Source organism: Dicentrarchus labrax, unplaced genomic scaffold (genome assembly GCF_905237075.1).
Source record: "Dicentrarchus labrax unplaced genomic scaffold, dlabrax2021, whole genome shotgun sequence".
Taxonomy (NCBI): Eukaryota; Metazoa; Chordata; class Actinopteri; family Moronidae; genus Dicentrarchus; species Dicentrarchus labrax.
This window is the reverse complement of record NW_026136702.1, coordinates 18,261,963-18,287,424: the sequence shown is the minus strand read 5'-3', so window position 1 is coordinate 18,287,424 and position 25,462 is coordinate 18,261,963. Positions and strand designations below refer to the sequence as shown.

Genomic DNA, 25,462 nt, shown 5'->3' with positions numbered 1-25,462 from the left:
TGACAGTATGCACGATACCAGGCTAAAGAGAATTCAGCCATCATTCATTTTATTACTTACACCTGTGCTTTTCCTACTATGAGATGTCAGTGTGGAAAAGGGCCAAAGGGCAAAGTTGGAAGCTTACACCAAACTACTTAATATAAGATTTATCAATCTGTTTCAGGCACAATATCTTGTATAATAGGAAAAAAGGGAACAACTCAAACATCATGTCTGGTGATTATTTATGCAGAAGTCAATCGTAGAAGCAATACATCACCACAAACCTTTTATCAATACGTTTGACACATGGCACCTGTGTAAAAAAAACTGCAAACCAAATTGACTTATGATTCACAGAATCCCCTTTTAAAAATACAGAGAAACATTTCTCATTTATCTAAAAAAAAGGAACGATATAATCTTAAATGACATATTTCAATTCCTGGGTGGACCTAATTCATATTTTACTAACTTTTCTAAATAAAAAAAAATTTTTCTTGGTTATAGAACCCCGTAGATTTGCGCACTAATTACAAAAATGCTACAGCATTGAATCTATCAAATTCAGTTGCCAGCATCAGAAATATGTTCAGCAAAACCTGGGATGGTGTGACGTAGGTTGTAGTTGGTCTTGTGTTTCTAGTACTGCTGCAGGGCAACAGTCAGCAAGAATCTGATCTTCTATTTGACTGTTGAGCAACCCAAACAAACATCAATGTGTATTTTGATGTCTCATGTTGTCCAGTACGATGCCCGGTAACACATTCACAATTTGCTTTGTTGCCTAGTGAGCAAAAATGTTTGTTGCCCCATAAAAAGTGGAGACTGTACAGCTCCTCATTTACTTCAGCTCTGTTTTGGACGCTTTGCCCGCGGGGTGCCAGGCGTTGTATCTGCGGCTTTCTTGGAAGCTGTTTTCTTTTTAGAATCTCTTTCATCTGGTTCATAGAGAGCACTCCTGACGAAGCGTGCAGCAGCTCCCTTATCCAGACGGGCAGCTTTCTTCTTGTCTGTGATCTCTCTCACTTTATTCATGTACATCCTTATTCGCTCCTGAAGAGCACAGTATGGTAACACCAAAATTAGACAACACACATAAATAGAGAGAATGAGTGAAAATGTCAAAAGGCAGTACAGAGGAAAGATACATACCAATTCCTGTTTGATTCCATGTTCTCTGGGATTTACTCCTTGTGCAACTAAGTACACTGTAAACGAGAGCAAATGTAAGACTACATGTCCAAATTCTGAATACTGATACTTAGTTTCTACAGGCAAATTCAATACAGGGCTCTTTAGGATACACACCCTAGAAATGAATCTGCTTGTATGTTTATTATTATATTTTATTTCCTCACAGAAGCTTTACTTAAGAAATTAAGTAACATGTGCAGTCATTTCAACCCAGCCACGCGTTGTTGTAAGATTAGATACAGTATGAGAATAACTATGATGTGGCAAATTAGAGTGTTGTACTGGTAGAAGTCAATAATGACATGCATCTTGTTCACAGTGTTTCCTTAGGCTTTGGTGCATGTGCACAAACAAACTGACAAATAACAGAAGCAGTGCATTTGGCTTTTTGCCTACTGAAAACACACATATCAAGTCAACATTATTGACATGACAGAGAATCTTAGCTAGCAAACTATATATACCTCAAATCCAAAGACAATGACAATGAATCCCGAAAAACTTACTCCAGAATAATGAATTAAGGGTGTAGGCAGACATCAGATCCAGCTTGGCTTGATCCAAAGGGTCCAGCTGTCAAAAAAACAGATTTAGTTAAATTAGCACCAGCTGTATAAAACAAAATCTAACTTATTTACTGGCAAACATGCATTTGGTACAGTATATAATAAACAAAACAGAAGTAAAACAGAACAGAGGGAGAAGTTAAATGTGTTCATGTGCACAAGGGACTAGATTGATCTAAATCACAGACTTCTGGGTACAGCTATGGATCATATTTTATGAGATTATTTTATATTTATCATGTAAAATGTTCAAAACAACTGGTAAATGTCCCCCCGAGAATAGGTGTACCCAGCCTGCAGTCCAATGGGAGATGCTCCAAATCCCCTGCAAGCCTCGACAGGACAGTGAGGTGTGAATGAAGGATGGGTGGATGAATGTTTCACAACCAATTATGTTTGTAAATTAAGTTGCCAATCTCATAATCAGTCTGTGATGCAGGCTTTTTTTCACAAGTGACATATTGACTTGTCAGAAAGGAAAGAAATACCAGGTGTAACTAATAACATGAATTAAGGCTTTGTTGATTATTTGTTGTGGTACCATTATTCCATGCCTCCGCCTGCTTTCCTTCTTTCTTTCCAGAATCTTACATTTAACGAGTCACAATGTGAAGACGGTCTTCAGACTACCTTTTGAAGCAGCTCATTCCTGGGCATCGACATCAACTTCTCCAACATGGTTTTTACAGAAGAAACGGAGGAGTCGAAGCCTGTGAGCTGTTCGTCGATCTCATGAGGGTAGTCCTCAGTCCTGCTGTCCGCTGCCATTTTCCTGTCAAATAATTACATGTTATGTAGCTCTGTTTCATTGCTCCGACCGTCTCATTAGACTGCACTGGCAAAAAGCTCAAATTCAAATCTTTACGTTAATGTCAGCTAGCTACGGTAGCTAGAAAGAGAGCTTGCACATGCTGCTAACGGGATAACAGGCGGACGTTTATAGTCAGCTAACGTTACATGAGTAAAAATAATGTGATCATTATAAATGACTGGTTGAACGGCAATACAGGTTCACGGGTAGCGGAGTCTGACGATATTTAACAGTAATTTAGCTAACGTTAGTTCTGTTTTACCTTTTCAGCACGAAACACGCTTCAGCCAACAGGAAGTGACGTATGAAAACAACACTCTTCTTCTTCTTCTTCTTCTTCTTCTTCTTCTTCTTCTTCTTCTGCACGCTACTGCCGTCCGCCGTTTGGAGGAGCGAAGTAACTCAACTTAACGTTAATTAGCCCTCATTTGCATTATTATATTCTTTTCATAGTTAGCTTGATAACAGCTTTATCCGTGTTGGAGGTATTGTTCGACAGTCACAGCTGTCTACGGTTGTTTTCCTTTTATATTTACGTTTAACAACGTTTTGACAGATCAGCTTTAATCATCATTTCTAGCAAAAACAACATATTATGTTGTGAATCATTTTGTGTTAACCATGACGGCGCTTTTTCCTCACATACAATGCGTTTAAAATACATCTGAAAAACAGCTACAACCGTTTAGCTAACTAGCTTTTAGCTAATAGTAACTTAATATGTGAAGGCAGCCGAGGTGTTCAAGTTACTATGGCAACCTGGGTCGTCAGTGCGGTAATTGAAGGTGAGTGCGCTGGGATGTTAGACAACAGTTTAAGTGCATTTAGGACTTGGACCGTACACACTGTTGTAGCTGAACACCAGTAAACCAGCCGTGAACGAACCTTAAGATATGGACAACTGTGATTTGGAGAAGCTCTGCGTCTCTGTTGGGAAGCTCCGTCCGACGTTCACACCAGGAGTCACAGACTACAACGTGACAGTGGAGAGCAATGTCAACAAAGTGACTCTGGACCTGATCACTAGTGACTGTGGAGCTTCATACAGTATTGTGAGTACTTTCCTGTAAGTTGTATGACATTTTTATTTGGTATACACATAAAAATTAACCTAGTTTTTTTTTAAAATGTATATATTTCAGCTGTTTGGGGACGGCTCCAGCACCATTAAACTGAACCATGGGATAAACAAAGTAGAAATCGAGGTGGTAGCAGAGGATGGCACCGTGAAGAAATACTGTGTGGAGATCACCAGGTTGTCTGCAAAGGTTGCAGAACTCAGTAATCTCGCTTTGGAAGGAGAGATTCCACTTTATCCTGCATTTTGTACCAACATTTATGAATACAACAGTGAGTACAGACAGAATGTGATACAGCCTGACTGAGTTACTGTTATCCAGTTGGGTTAAAGGTACAGTACGTTGTCGGGACATTCTTTAACATTATAATGAACAAAGAAATAACATACACTGGTACACTGTTTGAACAGAATTGAAAAAAAGTTACAGAAGAAAATCAGAAATGTGTGTTCTGTTGCCAGTGAATTCAGAATTCAGACTATGTGGTAATAAATGCTCAAATATATGTTTATTATATTATAGGGGTATATACAGTATATTTTCTGTGTTATGAGTATCAGTTGGTAAAAGTTACATTTGTCTTGTTGCTAGTGTTTTTGATCTCTTTTTCTGCAGGTATCGTTCCCTTTCATTGCAATGCTGTGACCCTGCTTCCCAAGGTGCCTGACAAACACATTAAAGTTACAGTGAATGGGGAAGACAGCTCACAGGCAGTCCGTCTGAATTTTGGAGACATTGTGGTGGAGATCTCAGTCTGTTCAGCAGATGGCAGTAATTCACAGGTAGGATGAGACAGTGGGAAAAGGACTGCTGATGTGATTTGAGGTGTCATGTGTGTTTGATCATCGCCCTGAGTTGGTGGCATTATGTTTCAAAACATATTAGCTTTGCAGTTCACCTCATCTTTACCTAACAAGCTACATGGTAACCTATAGTAAGCTTCACACACACACACACACACACACACACACACACACACACACACACACACACACTTTTAGTTGCACCATGTTCCTAAATAACAATATGCTTTTGGCTCATTTTAGGTTTCATAATGCTGTGCTATCCTGCCACACTCATTGATTTTGGTGCACTGGTACTAAACCTGACGTCCCTCTCACTCTGTCAGGTGTACACAGTGTTGGTGACTCGAGAGCTCATTCCTATGGCTGTGACCTTCACCGATGGGAAACAGCAGCTGGACTATGAATGTCCAGTATCTCTGACTGCTTTTTATAGACCTGTATCTATCAACCACAGGTAAAACTTGAATAGGAAGACAGTATGTTGTAGCAGCAGTTACCTCCTTTAATAATAAATATCATATTTCTTTAAAAAAAAAAAAATATCTAAAACAAGTGCTTTACAGTTGATGCAATAGTAAAATAAAAAAACAACATAAATAGAAGTGAACAGTAGATCAACAATCAGCATTAGATGCACAATCTCAGTTTGCCATTTCTCATACCCTTATTTAGCATATTGATTAATATTTTCTTTCACTTTGCTTATTGATAGCCATTGAAGTTGATCATTTTAGTCTTTTTTACCTGATTTGACAGTTTGAAAAATTGTTATATGGTGTAGCGCCTCAGTATCACAGAGCACACACATACTGCTTCCTGTAATGGTTCAACAAATGCCGCCGAGATGTATCTGGGTCTCTTTTTGATTTGCAGTGACCCAAAGCACATCTTCTCAAGGCCTTATATTGAGATGCTGGCACGAAGATCAAAGGTCGACCCACTTAGTGATTATCCTCTGGGAGACGGCTGGAAAGTTGTTGAACTGGACCTTGACAGGAAGATGTCGGCTGCTCTGGTCAAGTGTTTCTTCGCTTACAGAGGTGAAGCATGGAGTCTTACCTCCTCAAAGAGATTTGTCTAAAGCAGAACTGCTGCGGAGGCAGAGCTTGTTAAGTTAAAGGTCAACTGGTAGAGTAATAGATACTATTATTTTGGCCTAAAGCCTAGCGAAAAAAAGCAACTGGCATAAAGGGGGAGGAAGGTAATATCTTGCGAAGAGTACACAGTTAACCTGCACTCAGTTTGACTCCACCATTGACATCTTTCTAGATCAGTTGAATTATTTCTACCTCTAGAGCAGCTGTACCTCTAAGACATGCTTATATAACTACATTGTTAATATACTGGACACACTCTGCCTTACCTCTAAGCAGTCTGATTACACTACTTATACTATCATGTAACACAATGTTACTGTAGACAACTATTATGTTGCTGTAAGGAGGGGGATATTATTACTTAACTAAGACCTCATGTATCTAGCTGCTGTGAGAGTAAGGCTGCATTTTATATCAGGCCTCGCTTTGAAAGATGAGTAATTGATTTCTGGACAACCAAGAAGACCTCTAAGTTTAATTGATTTGGACGTTCAGGGTTAGTTATGGAGAGTTATACAATACAGAAAATGGTGCCAGAACGACATGTAACAGACTTGTTTACTTCAGTAGTTTGTTCTGATTGCCTGTATTTGTAGGAGAAGCAATTCTGCAGGGAATTGATCAAATCAGAGTAGTTAATAAATTAATTCTGTAAAAAAGCCGCAATCACAATTATACTTGTCACAAATGTGTCTTTTAAGTGGGCTATTCTATTACACTCCACTGCAGAAGTGGAGGACAACACCACTATCTACTTCTAGCGTGTGATTTATTGTGTCTTTTTTTTTAAAATAAAGGATGTGACAGTGTCATGAAACTTTCTGAGCTGGGGTCACACACTCTGGACTGTCCACACAAGCCCACAGGGGACCTGGATGCAAAGGTCAGTATGAAAGATTAAACAGTGCCCTGCATTGCCAGAATCACGCCTATCGACCTTGGCTCTGCTCATCCTTTATTTACAAGTCAGCGCTCCCTTCACAGTGAGTAAGTGCTGGTTTAACTTTCACAGTAAAAGTATCTTGTGCTTGTGTGTGCGATAGTAACACCGCTGAGAGTGAATAAAACAGTCAATTGTGTGCAGAGCGTGTGAGCAGTTTTTAGAGGATGGGATGCAGAGTTGTGTATTTGTTTTTTGCATTTACTTAACTGTTATTAAGCCATGGCGAACAATAAAGAACCCAAGCTCTTTATATTAAATAAATTCACCAGGTCAGTCCATTTGAAAGCTTTACATTGTTTTATTGATTGAATCTAGTAAATGCATCTCACTTGTGCTCATGTTCATTTTCAGGAAGTCACAGAGACAAATTGGTATAAGAAGCACTTTGCATCATCCAGTTGTTTGGAGATAGAGACTAAACACAGTTTGGAGGTAATACATCTATTTCACTTTGCATTATCAGTGTATAAGTATAAAGTTAAACTGCAGTAGATACATCACCTTAGATTCCATAGGTAGGCTCACGTTTCATTTCATATTATGGTGACTTTTTTAGGGCTATTCAGCTCTATTTTCTCTGATTCTTGATTGTTTAATCCTGCCTATTATATACTGAACAGTATATATTATATATTACATGTATACACTTCTTTATATTACAAGTCATTCCCTTATCTTGCAGAGATAATCACCGTAATCACCATTTTACAACATACTCACATCTCCATAGTGTTACACATTGACACACATTACAGAAAAAAAGTTTTTGTGGTAAATAAAGTGATTTACCTCTCAAGTGGAAAAAACATTTTTCCACCTGAGAGACCCCATTCTTATATGACCTAGTTTAACTTCTATAACTGTACTTCATGGGTGGATGATTTTTGTCTGCTACAGGTGCGTAACTGGGAGAAAAGACTACAAATGACAGCAGGAGAAGACAGCGTGGATAAACTATGTGCTTTGGCCGAGGATCACCTGAAACTCTACCGGCAACACCTGCCAAAACCAGGTATGTAGCACTTTCTAAGAATAAAGGATCAGATATTAAAGGGAAGACAACTAATCTGTCAAAGTCTGTTGTCAACCAGTATCAATTGCAACAGTGATATAACTTATTTCCTTGTCCAGTGGACACAAGAGTAATTTTCCTTGCCCTGGTTTGGCACAGGAGCTCAGCTTCAGCCATTAAAAAATACATGAAAATGGGCTAGTTAGCGAGCGCCAGGCACTCAAGTTACTGCTCATCTTTTCTCTGCTACTTGTGCCTGGCTAATTGTTTGATGACTCTGAGAAGTGACATTCGAGACGGATCCCAGAGGACTGAATGAAAGTCACTGGAACCGTATCGAGAAGTAACACCAAAGAGAGAGAGAGAGAGAGGGAGAGAGAGAGAGAGAGAGAGAGAGAGAGAGAGAGAGTTGGTATGAGATAGGGAGTGATAGGGACAGTTAATCGTCACCTCTTGAAATATAAACAAGGTTTACTGTTGTACCAGATCATGCTGCATTGGGGACGATGACAAGTGTTGTTCAGCTTGACCTCCTATGTTGTGTCACTGCAAAACACAAAGATCATGTTGTATAACTTCTGTATTATCAAGGCTGGGGAACGGGATATCAATATTTAATTTTTAGATATTAACATTAGGTGCATACATCAATCAGCCATACGATTATGAGCGAAGTGAATGACACTGATTATCTGGTTATCATGGCAACTGTCAGTGGGTGGGATATATCAGGCAGCGAGTGAACATTTCGTCCTCATAGTTGATGTGTTAGAAGCAGGAAAAATAGGCCATATACATACACCCATCAGCCATAACATTATGACCACCTGGGCAGCCTGGTGGTCATAATGTTATGGCTGATGGGTGTATGTATATGGCCTATCATAGCACAGCACATTTCTCATTAACTGAGAGGACTCTTTTAATTTAGCATATCAGATGAAGAAATTACAAAAAATGATTGGTAAACATGACTTTTAATATAGCAGCAGCTGCAGAATAGGTTATTTTTGCAATATTATCTGGATTAAAAAAGCTGTGACATCAGTGCTGTCTGACAGATAAAGGGCACTCTTGCCAAGGGAAGCTACACACAATATTTCATGCAAAGGATGCATGCAATCATTCATAAATGAAAGAGAGAAGGCGGCCGAATGAGAGATCCCTTTATTCCTCATGATACAGCGATCTGTGTTTGTGCTGAAACAAACACTGTTTCAAACAAAGGTGGAAGAGTGAAACATAACAAACCTTTTCACGAGAGCGTAAACCAGGAAAAACAACCAAATTGTTGAAGTCGCTGTTAGTTTGTTCTGCAGTCGGAAATGAAAGTAAAACCCATTGTCAGTCATAATTACAATTAGAGATACCTAAATGTAAAGGATTGCATTATCCTATATAATGAAATACTGACTGATATATTCTTTCCTTTTTCAGTTATAAAAATAGAACATGAAAAATAGGAATAAAATCTTTGTATTTCGATATCACTCAGGGCTTTTTGTGGCAGACACATAATACATATTCTTCAATTTCTGCACAGTTAGTGCAGTAAAACGTTTCTAAAGGTTTATAATGTAAAATAATCACTAAGTAATCTGTTTGTTGCCAGATGCAAAGATTTCTGGCTTTCCAGCTTGTAGTTTTTGGAACCAAACCTTCCTCCCCAGCTTGCATTGCAGCTTTGCACCAATGGATCACTGTGCTGTGAGCAAGCAACCTGGGTTCCAAAACATTTGAATAGTCTAATAAGCCTCATCACACTAGTTTCTGATATGCAACCTTTTCATGGGCTGTTCCTGCTCTAGTTAGTTAACTCATCTCGAAATGGGCTCTTATTTCAGTTAAAAGTAACCCATGACAGGCATGATAGGTCCACTGAGTATGTAAAAGGTTTTGTTATTTAAAGTAAACCTAAAGCTGCTGTTGCCTGTACAAAGGAGAATAAGGTCACAGTGACTATATTAGCTCTATATTTATCCAAATTCTCTCACATATATATGCAAATACTCTCTGGTCTTGTTATCCGATGTGTGCATACGATATACCACAGGAGACATGTTGCAGTATGAGGACGGCCAGTCTCCTCTGCATAACCTGGAGCAGGCTGCTGTTCACTATGCGTCAGCTATCAGACTCAGCTCCAGAGATGCCAGACTCCATTTCCTTCTGGGCGTCGTTCTGGAGGAGCAACACTATGCTTCAGAGATGTATGGCCTACAGAGGAAGGTAAACAAGCTCTTTCAGTCACGTGTTGTAATGGTTTGCACATACTACTACTAGCTGTAGCAAAAGATACATGACTAAAGAGCACTGACACATTCACACCTGGCAGTTGCTCAGTACAGAATGTCCCCTAAAGGTGGCCCTCAAGGATGAAAGAGCTCAAGGGCTTTCCCACCCACACCGAGCCAGCTACTCTTTTCCATATCCTGCCAACACAAACACATCTGACATGTTCTGAAAAAAAGATCAATTTCTTAATTATTGTAATTAAAATTGTTTTATCATGTGAAGCATGTGGAAGTCTTGGGCTTTATAAAGTCTAACAAACCATAACAAATATTATAACAAATATAATAATAGTATTGCTTTGCAAATAAAGTGTGAATGGGCGTTTCATCTTGACAGTTTAACATTTAACACTACATTTTTTAATGTTGATAATGACTCATATTATTGCTGAAAATGTTTTTGAGAACAGTGAATCGGGCAGCCAAAAGCCCTCTCTCACCTTTTCATTGTTTTGTCTCCAGGCAGACAGAGACAGAGATGAATTAAGCGATGCCAAATCAACAGCACGTCAGGATGACATCCTGGCTGTGTGCAGGCTCCATGGTTTCCTTGGTACGCCCACGGTGCAGAACCAGCTGCAGGCCTTGGACAAAGAGTATCAGCAGCTCAAAGAGCAGGGACAGTCCAGCAAGGCAGACTATGTCCAGACACTCTACATCTGGCTCTCCAAGAAAACTGGCAAGGTGACTGTGTCCACAGTTGCTTCTAATATTGTTGAAGCTTACATTACTTGCTGTATTTAGCAGCACCAGTGGAACACCTGAAAAGTAAATGGCATAAAGGTTTTTTTTTTGTTTAGAGTGCTTTCTTGACTTTTCAAGAGACACATGGAAGATAAAAATAAAAAAGGCACAATGGGCAAAAACTCAACTATACCATTTTTTTATCGTCTATCATCTGCTGTCTTATAGCTTGTGCATATGTGCAGCTTCTGTTGTGGCTTTGCTCTATCTCTCTCAGATCAGTGTCTTGGACATCGGAACACATCAGGAGACCTGCTATATGGCTTATTATGAATGACCCTATACAGCCACCCTAACCCTTTTTGTGAGCTTATATTGTTCAGGGTCTCAGGATATTACAAAAAACATTTACATGGTCTTTAAAAAGGACATTATAGTGTTCACCAAGTCTTAGAAAGATATTAATAATATTCTTTCATTGCCGACTACTTCAAATAACTTCATCCAACCAAAACTAATTAGTTTGCAAATTGATTTATAAAAAGCGGATTATGACACAATTTTAAATTTCTAGATGTAGCAAAGCAACCTCTTTCATAAGGACTCACTAGGAACCGTCACAGGTTGCAGATATTTAAGTTATGCATTATGTCTTTTTAATGTTGCTTTCTGTCTTAAGTAAGAAACTGCCATGACACATATTTATGGCTCTATAAAGCTGTTTGGGATTAAATTAAACTTTTTTTTCTCTTGTTCCAGGATAGCCGTGCAGCGGTGCGGGATGAAGAGAGCTGTGTCAACCGGGCCCTGACAAAGTACCTGGATGCCTGGTCTCTGAGTCCTGACAGCTGGGAGTACAACCTCCAAGTAGGAAGGCTACTGCTGCTTCAGGGAAGGAGCAAGGAAGCCCTGCAGCACCTCCAGAGTGGCCTGGCACTGCGGCCTCTTCATCCTGCACTCAGGTCAGGTCACAGAAGTGTGGTTGGTTGTGGAAGCAAATAAATGATTGTGTCAGTAGCTGTAATAGTAATAATAATGACCATAATTCATTAAATGTATCCATGCTGCTAGAGGTTTTTTTACCTGACGATCTCACACTGTGCACTGGCTTATAGACAGAAAGAATATCTGAAATATAACCTAAGGAGAACAATATAATTAGGAGCAAAGCCATGCTGTGCCTGACAAGCGATTAATCTTAAAATTGATTCTTACAGGGAAACCTTTTTTTTTTTTTTTAAACTGGAGCTCAGGTATTGACTTGTTGCTAAAGCAGGAATTGATTATGAAGAGGTGAAGGCATGGATATCCATTTCTGTGTCACTAACACTGTAAAGACTAACCTCTCAACCTTCTCTTCAATTGCCCACTCCCCTATAACCCTTATATGATATCATATATAATCATACAGTGGTTGTGAAAGGGAAAATACAGGAGTAGACAGTTCAACAGGGGTAAATGTGGTCTAGATTAATATGTAAAAATTAGTCCAAGCTAGTTTGGTATTCAATGTCTCTCTTATGTTTCCACCATTTTCTCAGATTCTTTACAGGGCTGGCTCTGCTGCAGCAGGAACAGAAAGCCTCCGAGGACACAGAGAAGGAGGCTGCTCTGTTCTTACAACAGGGACTGGAGCACTTTGTCAGCCAGCGCTGTAGCAAAAGGTTTGCAAGTGTGTGTGTGTGTGTGTGTGTGTGTCTACATGTGTGTATGTGTGGTGGAGGTGGATGCATTCAGCAAGAGAGTGTGAGGGCAGGACGTTATCAGTAATGTACCAGGATGTTCTGTTTAAGCCTGCAGAGGGGAGAATAGGGTAGTGAAAAACACTGTCATAGTCTACACATACACATATAGACCATCTGCATTGTCAACCAGTTGATGGATTTAAAAAAAACATACATTTCAAGGTCTAGAGTTGGGGAGCAGATTTTAGTTGAAAACAGCTAGCTAACTGGTCGACTGATTACTGAGTGGTTGCTTTATAATCAAGGAGCTCCTACCGATGTCTTGTATTTTTCTGTTTTGCCTGTATGTAAGTTTATCATGATCATCGTGGCTGTTCTGTGCTGCCAGTCTTTGTAATGATTTTGTTTCCAGCTGGGTGGAACAGGATCCATCAGACCCTTTGTCCAGCTTCAGCACACAATTCCTGCGAGGCCTTCTTACTCTGGGCCAGCTCCAGCAGAGAGACACCCTGTCTGAGAAGGCCATGAGTGCGGAACAGGTCTATCACACGTATGTCACAAACCAGAAGTAATGATATTATGATATGATGATATTGCCTCTTTACTCTGTGTTTGTGGTGGATCTCAGCCCCAATTAGCCGTCTCACTCCTCTCCATTGTGAACGTGTGATTCAAAGAAAAGTCTCAACATTCACACCAATGTGACCCAGTTTGATAAGTGTTTAAGCACTGCATAAAAAAAAAACCCTGTGTCTGCTTGTCTCTGTGCTGGAATGCTTCAGCGTAGCAGTGCTGACTGCCCAGAGTGTGAGTCAGTGTGTGTGTCGTGGTGAGGCGAGCGGGCAGCTGGAGTGGGTGCTCCTGGATGCTCAATTTGCCCTGCTGCAGAGGCTGATCCAGCAGGGTGAGCGCCAGGCCAAGTCGGACATGGAGAGACAGTCCCTGGTTGCAAAAAGATGCCAGGCCCTCACAGCTCTCATACGTCTTACCTCTATTGCCCCCTGTCAGGAACTGCTGGACATGCAGGAGCGGGTAAGAGTCTTCAGTGAGGCAAGAAGACGTACAGAATGTGTATTTGTTTTATTTATATATGAACAATCTGTTTTGGTTTTTTGTATTTTTCTGTTTTGCAAAGCTGACAATACCCATGTTACCAGTGATATTGGCTCACCAGTGTTTTGGGTTACTGTCCAGTGAAGCATGAAGCATAACTAGTCCATATATTGACTCTTATGTCCTGATGTGATGGAGAAATCAGACTTGTACCTTCTGCCTACCTCCCCCTGCTGTTGTATACAGGCCTGCCAGCTAGCAGTAGTGACCACACCGCGGGACAGCCACGCCCTGTGTCTTCTGGGTCTGGCACAGCTGGCTCAATATGACAACAACCCAAATGCAAACAGGTCAAAGGAATCCATAAATGATGCCTGCCTCAGCTTTCAGGCCAGCATTGAGCTGGAACAGAAGACTCAGAGCGGAGAGCCGCTTGAACAGCTGAGAAGTGAGTCTATATAGTGTACTTACTGTCTTTGATCTCACTCAGAATCACAGCAGAGAATTATGTAGAGATGAGTCTAATCTTACATGCATGTAAAAATGATATACAAGCCATTGGTTTCATGACAAATCAGGCTGTATATGATATGTTGATAAAGGTGTCTCTGCTGTTCACTTTACGTTAAACAATTATGAAGGTCTTTCGAAAATGAAGTCTGCAACCACATCCATCATGCCCTGTTTGCTCAGAACAAAAGTGGTGGCAGGACCGCCAGGAGACTGAAAACGAGAAAGCTGCCAAGCTGTCCATCACCCAGCCAGCAGGAGTGAAGGGGCCTTCTGACACCAGTGTGGCCAAGAGAGGAGCTAAGCGAGGCAGGGGAGGGCCTGTTCAAGGGCGGGTGGCAGCCGCTGTAACCAAAGCTCCTGCTCCAACGCCCCCAGCCCCCATCAGGGGAGGGAAAGCTGTCCGGCCTACAGCCAAAACCCCTGCAGCCAGGTGAGTCACGCTGGCAGCTTGAGTCAAGCGTTTGGCAGCCCTGTTATGTGGTTGTCTTTGGATGTTAGTTGGCACATATTTATTCACGGATGATTTCCTGTGGATGCTTACTTTTCTCAGTTCCATCCTGCTTCATATTCAAGTACAAAAAGAATCTTTTACTATTTGTCAATCTGGGCAGCTTCACTGGAACACGTTTTTAGTTTGTTTAGTTGTTGTTAATTATTTGAGTTATGTAAGTATTTGCAGGTCTTGAAAGGTTTGAGGACTACACTATCTGTTTTGTACGTGTATAAAATCAAAACCCTAGACCTTAATACTGACAGAAATGTGATGTGTATGCCATACTTTCTGTATGAGCAAAAATTAAACGTATTGCTAAACAACATAAACAGACTTGTGTATCCACTTAAGAGCTTTTGTATTATATTTTCTCTCCTGTAGGGGGAGAGCTGAAGCAGCAGCCAAACCAGATAAATCAGCTAGACCTGCTAGCAACGGTACTAAACCTCAGCTACAAGCCAGCAAGTCGAAACAGGAGTGCTGCCCCGCTACTGTTGAGACAGCAGAGGGTAAGGCACGACTTAAGCATTGAGAATGACATACATAGTCAGGTAAAAGCCATACTTAGTTGTAGTTTTTCATTACTTTATAGAAAGAAATCTTTATTTTTGGGTCTTATATACTCTATTACAGATGACACACTCTAATAATGGTTGAAACATGTTTTTTGTTTATTTTCACTTGTTCTTTTTACTTACTTTATGTTGTATGTCCCAATGTACAATTCACCCTAAAACATATATTAAATTCCCAATCCTAATGATAACTGTTAAAATGTAGATAATGTGATGTCCCATTGCATCATCACGGTGCAAACTGTTTCACTGCGTCATCTATGACATGAAATAACATCAGCAGGAAACATTTCTTCCTGGGTTTGTCAAAGAAGGTAATTATACTTCATGTGTGTATTAATCGTTGTTTCAGAGCCTGCTGTGGCAGAAACAGCGACTGCGTTCAGCCCGATAAACCGCAGTTGTCATATCTCACGGCTGGGTCTGGCCCGCGCCCTCTCCCGCTCTGCAGACACCCAGGACCAGGCAAAGCAGCTCTACCAAGAGGTCATCTCCATGGCACCAAGGGTCAGTTGTTATCGGTTACAGTTAGATTTCGGTTATTTCCTCAGTACTTTTACAGTGCAGCTAACAGTGGCTTTAAAGTAAGATAACACACCCCCAACTGTTTGACTCTTGGTTTTCATTCCAGTGTAATGATCACACGCTCCTCGGTCCGATTAGAAAATTACACAATGTTTGGTCTTCCAAAATATTTTCAAAACCTACTGTGTAAATGGTAGAATACATTCCCCTATGCTGCTGTGTCTAATTAGAATTTCTCCTACGGGGATCAATAAAGGTACATCTTATCCTATCTTATCTTTATACTGCATGTGGTGATCATGCCAAGAAAGCAGTTTGTTCCTGAATGGTTGACACCTCAGGGATAAAAGCTATTGAAACCTGAATTATGTGTCATGGCTATAAGAAGCTCTTTAAATTGAGATATTTAAAATGTGGGAAAAAACTAATATAGCAGAAGAAATGTGACTAGTTGATCAATTGACAAGTTTTCTTATCAGGTTATTATGCGGTCATAAAAATGGAATGAATCACACTTCAAAGGGAATGTCTACTTCTATTTTTTTTTAGAAGTAAGTAGTTATTTATAGAGCTTTACAAGCAGCTGATGCCTGGTGTTGATGTCAACTGATGTAATCCAGATAAGATAGTTAATGAATTAACCTCCTGTCCAGGTCCACGATGCCTACATTGAGCTTGTGCAGCTGCTGGAACCCTCAGACCCTCAGGCTGCAGTGGAGGTGTACTGCAGATTCCCCCTGAAGCCTGTGGCCGAGCAAAGCTTCGATGATGCCTTCATCACCGGAGAGATTGTTCGCATGCTGATGATGCTGGAGCAGTACGACCACCCTCAGCTGGGCCCCAGCCTTGTAGCCTACGGCAAAGTCATGGGCCTAAGTGATTACTGTTATATTATTATATTATACTATTATTATACTTTTATTCGAAATACTGTAGACTAAGTAATATTAGTCTTGTAAGCAGTAGTAGTACTCTTATTAAAGTTAAAGCTACAAAAGGTAACTTATAAAAATAACTTTTTTTTTGGATTGTTGAAACTTTATGAGACAAAACAACCAGTCAGATCTAAAAAAAGATAGTTATCACAGACTCTGTAACACATGTACTACTGTACTAATTAAAGTTTCAGAAAATATGACAAAAAAAATAATTTTTATAAAAGTTACCTCCTGCAGCTTTAAATTATTAGTCAGAATAAAGTGATTTTAAAGTTTAAGCAAGTGGACACTTACTTTAATAAAAGACAGAATAGTCCCTACCATCCAGCTTCGATTCCAACATCATCCCCCCCCACTCTCTCTCACCACTTTCTGTCACTCTTCAGCTGCTCTATCAATATAAATTGCCAATAAATAAAGGCAATAAAAAAGACCCCAAAATAATAATAATAAAGAATGATTAATATATTTCTTAAGACACACACAACATTATTTGCAGATGCCATATTAAGATTGCTAGCCAAAGAAAAATAGGAACGTTCATATTCTTTTGAAAATGATACCATGTAACAACCTCCACCCATCTTGAATGACAGGCAAAATTAAACAAAGACTGCATATACAATTTTTTTTGCAAACCACACTTCTTTTTTTGACCATCTTCATCATCTTGACTATATTTAACAATTGTGGTGTTTAGTGTTGAAATCATGCAGCAAGGCCCATGTGACAGTCCATGACTTACTATTTATAGAGATGTACTACATTCAACTCGTACCATGGTCAGATAGATGGCGTGACATTACATAGAGTAGATACATGCAGCATGATGTCAGGGACAGGGAAGGTCAGGTTATGATCATTTAATTATCTTAAGATGTTCAATATGTTATTATTATTAATACATAAACTTTCTAATGAGATGTTAGACTAACATTTCAGATGATATTTTGAAATGAAACTTCATATATTAAATAGTTAAAAGTCATTTTTTAATCTGTGGCTGTGTTTTTAGGTTGCATAGACAAATACATCGACATCTTGGATGGAAAGTCCATGACCAAGCTGCTGATGAGTGTCTATGCAAGGATCCACGACAGACAGGAGGACGACCAGGAGCTTCAGGATTTCTTCAAGTTCAAATGCTGGATATGATGCTTGTGACCTTCTAACAAATCCCCTTATTTATCTTTTTGAATCCTTAAGTGAGTCAGTGTGCATGCTGTGTACCAAAAAGACACATCTTTTGTCCTGAGCCGATGAGAAACACTGTGTGTTCATAGATACAGAGAAACTGTTCTTTTTCTTTTCCTTCTTTTTTCTCCAAAGGCACATTTAATTTGAAAACAGAGTTCTTAATAAAAAATGACATATCAAAAGTGACAACCTTAACAATCGACAAAACTGAAGTACAACACTGTTCACCAATAGTGCAACAAAAAACAGGAGTTTCAATGAGCGTCCTATAACAATGAATACAGAATGGAAACTGATGAAGAAATTAAATCTTGATCCCCAAAGTGTGATTCCAAGCCAGAGGCTAGATGACTCATTTCTGCATCCCAATAGTCATAATAATAATAATAATAATAATAATAATATGGGAAATAAATGTTACAGGGGTATTTCTCTGCACTACAGGATAACACTGGCTGCAGGGCTCAACCAAGCCCATTCTTCAGGGATATCATTTAAGGGAAACAGACAAAATAACCTCAACAAAGCCAGTTCATTTGAGTTAAATCATTTTCTGACAAGATACGTCTACAGATGCGTATCAAATGTACAAAATCTAAACAGACAGTTGCCAAGACCTGCAATGGGAAACTGTTGTCTTTTCACACAATCCAGCCTCACAATAGGTCAGTGACTATTGCTGCGTCTCTGCAGTTGTGTCTCATTTCGTATCAGGCTGCAGAGATCTGTATCATCCGTCTTTGTCCTGTTCTACTTTTTCACACCACGTTGAGTTTAGTGACAATGAGCACGCGAACAGACTGATCAAAGCCCGAACACACACACAGGCCTTGCTTGTCGGGGCTCCAGTCCAGGCTGGCGATTGGCTGAGTGGACAGAGTGACGTTCTGTAAGAGGTTGACAGAGCCAGCTACGCCCACATCCACGTCATCTGAGTCCTTCTTGCTCCTCTGAGCGGGGTACTCACTGGAAATTACATCCAAAAATATTTGATAGATTAGTGTCTGGTAAAGCAGGAAATCTGATTCTTATAAAGCCATCATGATGAGTACTTGTGTTTCTTGAAATGGGACAATACACGGTGGATTACTTACTACTTCCATAAATGAAGGTTGCCTGCTCCTCCTGCAGTCATAAAGATGTCTCTGTTTTGAGGCAAATGCCTCACCTGCCAGATGGTTGACTTATGAGCCTAAAAAAAAGAAGAGAGATCATTTGCTTCCCGAAACAGTTCAGTTAGTAATTTTAAAATCATTCCTGGCCCCTGTCAAGACATGCAAAACTTTAATCTGCTGAGGATCAAATAATGTTGCCTTGCTGTCATTTTATCAAGATTGTTGTCCATTACACATTTTTGACTTAAAACTAAACCCTGTTCAAAGTTACATCATTGATGGAATAGTCTGTATACCTAGTATGATCTTTGCTATCAGGTCTCTTTCCCCTGCCCCCACCCTCCCAAATGCTGTGTCCACTGGCCAAACTGCATTGTGAAAAGCCATTACTTTGCCTTTACGTATTTTGAAGTGGAAAAATACCATAAATATACAGCAACATATACAACTTAAAATATTCTAGCAAAAGCAGCAATGGTGCCTTCAGAATCCACTAGCCAGATTTCCATCTACATGCTACTTGTTTTTAAAATATCTGGTGGAACCTTTTAATTCATGGTTGGATACACTGATGTGCCAACTGTTGATCTCTCAGAAGAACAGGACAAATATTTAGAAAGCCGAGGCCTCTGATCTCTCAGACTTAGCAAACACTCGGCGAGCAGGGCTACGACCTAATGCCGATTTAAGTGTGTTTTTCGAGCATTTTCCCACAAAAAGCCACACTTCTCTCTGCTCACTGGCCGAGTGTCATTTTTGGCCAGTGTCGCAAAGCCGCAGAGAATGTTAGACAAACACGACCCCAAACACTTCCAGCTGTGAATACGGTCAAAAACGACGTGTGCCCCCATTTCCCTCTGTACCATACAAATGTTAAAGTAATAATAACGATAACAATCTTTTGACATTTTTCCCATACACAGGAGCCAAACACCCGTCTGGCTCTCTCCACCCAGGTCAATTACCTTTTCGGAAACAGAGGCGAAGCCCTTGGTGAGGTGCTGGGTCCTCATGTCAAAGACGTGGAATTTTCCCTCCAGTGAGGTGGCCACTAGCTTGTTCATGTTGATGTCTTTCCTGTCAAACTCCACACAGCATACCTGGTCATGATGTAAGAAAGAATAACAGTCACTCCCAGGACATGTATCACATGGCATGAATCTATCGTAAAAGGATTTTGTGTTGAAATGGACATAATGACCCCTGGCTGGTTCCTCTACGTTGATGAGGTGATGACTGTGTAATAAAATCAGTGCAGTGCTTTGTATATGGCGTATGAAGGGAACATGCATTCACCTCAGACTTCCCCTGTGGTTTTATGTACAGTCTAAATCTTGCTGGGAAGTAATTTTCGGCTCTGTCCCTGTGTTTGTCTATGTTATGATTCAAGTCCAGGTTGCAGTGCAAAAGAAACAATGTATGTTGTTTCAGTAAATCCTAATAAAAACATCAATTCTGAAAATGAGGACTACTCTTTGTGTTTCAGAGCTGAGTCGACTGAATCACTGTCAGTCTGAGTTTCCATTTTCTTCAGAAATATTTGTAATGTTCTTGCTGTGGTGCCACATGGAAAATATTACCCTGAAATATTTAACAACTTCCCAAAAATCACATGGCACATGTTCAACCATTTCAAATGTAAGTGTTCTCCTCACCCCATTCTTAATGTTGGTTTCCCACCGGAGAGACATATTCCGCAGATCAAAGAGTTTGATGTCCCCGTTGTCATAGCCAGCGCACACACAGCGGTCTTGATCATTGAAGGCATGACCTGTAATGAGAGGGTCAAAGGAAAATGAAGACAGTTTTCATTCATGATGGTGAAGGAATACTTTCATAGCTGGCTTGGAACTTTGAAGTGATGAAAACACCAGGTATATCTGGAAAAGATCAAAGAAAGTAGACTCAAACTAAGTTTTAGGGCTACATTTTTACTGGTGCACACAGATTATTGTGCTTTGCCTGTTAGTCTGATATTCTTTTGTTACGTGCACAGGGCGTAGCATGAGAGTGGGAGGATAATTGTTTTTGCTCTGCAGAACCAGAACGCTCTTCACCCATTATTTGAGTATATGCATAAACCTGAGCTTATAGTATGAGGATGTATTTGGAAAGCAGGTATCTGAAACTGGCCCAAGACTTTCAAAGGCTGAAAACCTATATTTTACACACCAAATGCAACAGTCCAGCAGTCCCTCTTGGTTTCTCCTTCCATGGGCTCCATGTTGGCTACAGGCGAATCCTTCTGTCTGGGATCCCACACCTTTACTGTCCCTGTAACGCACAAGGGAATTTGTATTTGTATTTACATTTGTTTATGTCAATGCGTTGAAAATGTTTTTATTGTAAACTACATTTAACTTAATGCCCTTACCGTCTCTGCTTCCAGTGACTATCTCAGGTGCTCCATCACCAATCCCCAGGCCGCCAACACCATCAATACCATTCACTATTTCTTTGTGGGCCTTTACAGTGTACACAGGCACTTCAGGCATCTCCAGATTCCTGTGGACAAGAGGGTCAGTGTGAACTCATTTTCACTTCAGTCAGACAGAATTTTAATGATCAATAGAAAGAATAATTGTGCAATAGAGCTTCTGGAATTAAAACAGCTTTTAATTTAGTTGTTTGTGATTTAATTACAGAAGGTGTCATTAGTGGGTGTGGATACAATACCATATATTGAGATTTCCGTCAAAGTCCCCAGTTGCTATGTGTCTTTGTTGAAGAGAGGTCGCCCCAAATGTCCCACACTTTATGGGTTTTGGTTTGTTTATCTGAAACATATAAGAGGAAATGATTATGGCAAACACCCTACATTTAAGTAAAGTATAGATAAGTATGACAGCAATAAAAAATGTTCCTGACAGTTTATTAAATTGAAATGACCCACATATAATTAACCCACTGAGCAGAAATTTAGATGAATCCACACCAGGGTCTACTCCAGGGTCCTGTATTTCTTCACCAAAGCCTCCAAACCCTGGTGCTGTGATGAAAGCTTTTTCCATGCTACTACATGCTCATGTTGACTCTCATTCACATGCTCTTACGGGTGTGTAAGAGCATGTTGAGGTACTGTGCTCAAAGACACGATAAAGATCCTCTCCAGACATGTATTAAGCCATATATACAAATAGTCTTGTTTCTGCCCCCTCCACAGTTTGACCCAGCCCTTGTTGTAAACCTCCAAATACCCCTCAGATAGTGCTGTTACTTAGTGCTTAATTGGGGGCAGGTGCAGTGGGCAGGCCAATAAGTTTAAGCTTTATAATGTATATTAACAACAGTCCTAGCACCATTAGTAATATATATATATATAACGTTATATTTAAACTTTTGACTAACGTTAAGTTAGTTAGAGGTCATTAGCTGTCTTTATGTTGCCTGTTGCCATGGAGACAAGACTCCAGCAAGACTTTTCTAGAAACCTTAGATAAGCTAGCTAGGCTAACCCTAAAATAAGCCGCTTGCATTCTGAATTTCTGAGAGAAAAAGGGGGACAAGAGCAAACAAGAGTAAACTGTTGAGGTGTTATCTACCTCCTTGATAAGCTGAGCCTCTCCGTGCTGCACTTCATATATTTGCATTACTCCGGTTCCTCGAGGAAAGTTACCCAGACAGACAAACTTGGCGCTGCAGGGAATCCATTTACTGTCAAACACCGTGTAGTTCAAACTCTTCTGAATATGCGCAATAATCTGAGGCTTTGACAGTGGCGATGACATCCTTGCTGTTGGGAGATAATATGTTAAAACGAAATAATTCTTCTTGTAAAAGTACCAAGAGAAACGTCCAATGCAGCTCGCTGCCAAAACAAGTGACGTCGGGACAATCCTACGCTTGAGCGTGCGGCTGCCTGAAGAGATGCCTGACAAAACGTATTCATCTCAAGTAAATATTTCACTACTTGAGATACAAAAACATTGTATGCGGACATTCTATAACTTCAACTAAACACTAGTAACCCAGTGATACATCTTTGTGAATTATAACACGAGTATTCATTATTTTATCTCTACAGTCGTCGACAACGCGGCTCTTGGGGTCCTTTTCGTTGCACGAGGACACCCTCATGCCTCTGTGGCCGTTGTGTCTTCCACTTTCTTCTTCTTAAATCTCATTTAAAACTCATTTCGGGATGGACACTGATACACATATAACCCCAGCCGCTGCCGCTGCCGTGGAGAGTAAAGAGGAGGCGGATTCTTTCACAAAGGTAAAAAATAAAAAGACTCAGAAACGAAAACGTGAACAAGATGGAGTGGACATGGACACAGAAGAGCCCGTGGCCAGCAAGCGACCGCAGTTCCCCCCGATATCAGGCGACAAGTTAAAGGTAAGTGTTATCACTGTACGTCTGTACTCCGTGTGTTGTCTCGGTGTTATCACTAACAAAAGTGGGAATGTATTGTTTTAAAGTAGGGAGCAATTGTGTTGCGCTTGCGTAGTAGAGTGTTGTGATTGCACTGAATAAAGCTGCTGTAAGTTGTACCAATAACGCAGGAGGGAAGCACAACACTAAAGTTTTCTCGTTCCTCTTGCACTTTACTTTAGTACCGTATTTTCTTTTTTTTTTTTTTATGAAATCTTAATTTTCATGTGACACTCTTATGTAATACCTGCCGTCATCTACTTTGTAGAATAAATTCTTCCAATGCAAAACACTGGATAAAGTAATGAAGTATTCACAGCTAGTATCAGCAGTGTAAGCATTAGTGAGACCACCCTCAACTTATTTTAATTTATTTGTTTGCAGCCACATTGACAAGTGTGCCTTATTTTTAATCCCTAAGTACATTGTGCTGCTAATACTTGTACCGATTCCTTATGGAGTGTGTTTTACATCAAGGCTTTATTAAAACTTGTAACAAGAAGTAACTAAGTAACTGGTATTTAAAGAAATCCCAGTTTAGTGGCACAGAACACAGGTTGTTTATGTTTTTTATGTGTGTTTCAGGGACCAGATGAGATGCGCAAGATCGCTGTCCCAGCTCACAGATACACCCCGCTGAAGGAGAACTGGCTGAAGATTTTCACCCCCATTGTAGAGAACTTACAGCTTCAAGTTAGATTCAACCTCAAAACGAGGAATGTTGAAATTAAAGTAAGTTTCCCCAGCGCACATACACAGTGTCGATATGACTGAGCCTTTTTACATTAATGTCCACCTGTGCAGTTTCTCTCTGGTACTCACAGTTGTGTCTACAGTTTGTGTAATATACCTTCCTTCTTTCAGACATGCAAAGACACACAGGACATCGGCTCACTGACAAAGGCGACAGATTTTGTTAGAGCGTTTGTTCTAGGATTCCAGGTCGAAGTAAGTACACTAATGGAAAGTTTCCTTAATTCAAAGGCCAATTGTTCAAACAAAAAGGTCAGCTCTGTTCCATTCATCAAGTGTAATCTTTGTCAGCTTTGACTGTAGTCGCCATATGTTACTTTGGATAGACAGAAACTCAGATGCTGTCACAATATTTGATTTGTGATGTTTGTTTTGTGAATGTTCCTTGGATCTTGTTAGATTTCAGTTTGTGTAGTAACACTCATACTCTGTCTTTACCAGGACGCCCTAGCTCTCATCAGATTAGACGAGCTTTTCCTGGAAAGCTTTGATGTGACAGACGGTAAGATGACACTGACACGGTACTTCTGTCTGTTCTGAAACTCGTTGTTTACTGTTTATTGAACACTTTTATTTCACTGCTGCAGAATGAACTGTGTCCAGTCTCTTTGTGTGTATTTAATTGTCTTCTATTGTTGTCTGTCTTGGTAGTGAAACCTCTGAAGGGAGACCACTTATCCAGAGCCATCGGAAGAATAGCAGGGAAGGGAGGAAAAACCAAATTCACCATTGAAAACGTCACAAAGACTCGCATTGTGCTTGCAGACGCGTGAGTACGCTTAACTATTCTTGCACCATTACTGTAAATATATAACTATATGGTTTGTTTTTTTGTTACTTTATGGCACTTTTACATTTTAACATATTGCATATCAAAGTTCCACCACTGTAAAAATCCAGTTTTTGCTTTGTTGTCATGCACTAAGATACATGTTCCAAAGAAACTAAAACATTTTGTGGATAACAGCTGTAAAATCAAATGAACTATAAATGACCAGAAACTATCTACTTACACATGATGTTTTTACATATGAACACAGGAGATAGATTTACTTGTCCATAATTATACTGATTCCTTGTGTTGGTGTACAAGTTGTTAAACCACAGAGAAATGTCTAATTTCTTGTTTCTCCTAACTGAAGCATTCAACCTGTCTCTTCACAGAAAAGTTCACATATTAGGGTCTTTCCAGAATATCAAGATGGCCCGGACGGCGATATGTAACTTAATCTTAGGTAAGAAAAATGATTAATGTTAAAACTAAGGTTGATGTCATGTTTGGAACAGAACTCTTTGGATCCACATGTGGTGCCGAGATGTGACCTTTTAACCATTTTTGCCCCTACAGGAAGTCCACCTTCAAAGGTCTACGGCAACATCAGGGTGGTGGCTAGCCGGACTGCGGAGAGATTTTGAAATCTTACTGGCTGCTGTGCGTATTTATCTTTTCCCCCGTTGGCTGGTGGAATTCCCATTTTGATCTGTGTTGAAGAGTTAAACCTTTTTGGACCCACACCTCAGGTTCCTCTATCATGGCCTCATGTTTAAGGCAGTCACCTGGTTGTAACATGTTAGGCTAAATGGTGATTCATGCAATTATCTGTAAGCACAGAGAGTTTGTGTAAATAAATAATTTCAATTCCCACTTACCAATGAGTTAATTTAGTTACTAAAGTATATAAGATGTCAGGTTTCAGGCCAGGAACTTAGTCATTACAACTTATAGATGACTGCCTGCTACCCACTGACAAATCCAGTTTGTGATTATG

The 25,462-nt window shown here is 40.0% G+C and overlaps 4 protein-coding genes across 4 annotated transcripts; 2 read left to right on the top strand and 2 right to left on the bottom strand.

The window, feature by feature from the left end:
- Window positions 1-210: 210 nt before the first annotated feature.
- Window positions 211-2,913, bottom strand: c1d (C1D nuclear receptor corepressor). The gene is made up of 5 exons (XM_051420943.1): window positions 2,819-2,913; window positions 2,376-2,517; window positions 1,686-1,752; window positions 1,138-1,193; window positions 211-1,038 (listed from the first exon to the last, which is right to left on the bottom strand). The coding sequence occupies exons 2-5, from the start codon at window positions 2,511-2,513 to the stop codon at window positions 832-834; spliced, it is 468 nt and encodes a 155-aa protein (XP_051276903.1). The 5' UTR covers window positions 2,514-2,517; window positions 2,819-2,913; the 3' UTR covers window positions 211-831.
- A 34-nt stretch (window positions 2,914-2,947) lies between these two features.
- On the top strand, window positions 2,948-20,027 carry LOC127374680 (uncharacterized). The gene is made up of 20 exons (XM_051420293.1): window positions 2,948-3,608; window positions 3,699-3,906; window positions 4,251-4,417; window positions 4,765-4,895; window positions 5,315-5,481; window positions 6,336-6,421; window positions 6,833-6,913; window positions 7,379-7,493; window positions 9,547-9,722; window positions 10,250-10,471; window positions 11,231-11,433; window positions 12,013-12,135; window positions 12,569-12,706; window positions 12,939-13,188; window positions 13,456-13,657; window positions 13,903-14,152; window positions 14,597-14,724; window positions 15,143-15,297; window positions 15,969-16,191; window positions 17,269-20,027. The coding sequence occupies exons 1-20, from the start codon at window positions 3,450-3,452 to the stop codon at window positions 17,406-17,408; spliced, it is 3,324 nt and encodes a 1,107-aa protein (XP_051276253.1). The 5' UTR covers window positions 2,948-3,449; the 3' UTR covers window positions 17,409-20,027.
- On the bottom strand, window positions 17,551-22,410 carry dnaaf10 (dynein axonemal assembly factor 10). The gene is made up of 8 exons (XM_051420790.1): window positions 22,108-22,410; window positions 21,242-21,342; window positions 20,940-21,070; window positions 20,738-20,839; window positions 20,221-20,336; window positions 19,531-19,665; window positions 18,545-18,642; window positions 17,551-18,416 (listed from the first exon to the last, which is right to left on the bottom strand). Exons 1-8 carry the CDS (start codon window positions 22,291-22,293, stop codon window positions 18,209-18,211), a joined length of 1,077 nt encoding a protein of 358 aa, XP_051276750.1. The 5' UTR covers window positions 22,294-22,410; the 3' UTR covers window positions 17,551-18,208.
- A 196-nt stretch (window positions 22,411-22,606) lies between these two features.
- pno1 (partner of NOB1 homolog) lies at window positions 22,607-25,342 on the top strand. The gene is made up of 7 exons (XM_051420868.1): window positions 22,607-22,904; window positions 23,526-23,672; window positions 23,805-23,888; window positions 24,135-24,195; window positions 24,345-24,462; window positions 24,858-24,928; window positions 25,042-25,342. The coding sequence occupies exons 1-7, from the start codon at window positions 22,707-22,709 to the stop codon at window positions 25,107-25,109; spliced, it is 747 nt and encodes a 248-aa protein (XP_051276828.1). The 5' UTR covers window positions 22,607-22,706; the 3' UTR covers window positions 25,110-25,342.
- The last annotated feature ends 120 nt before the right edge of the window (window positions 25,343-25,462 follow it).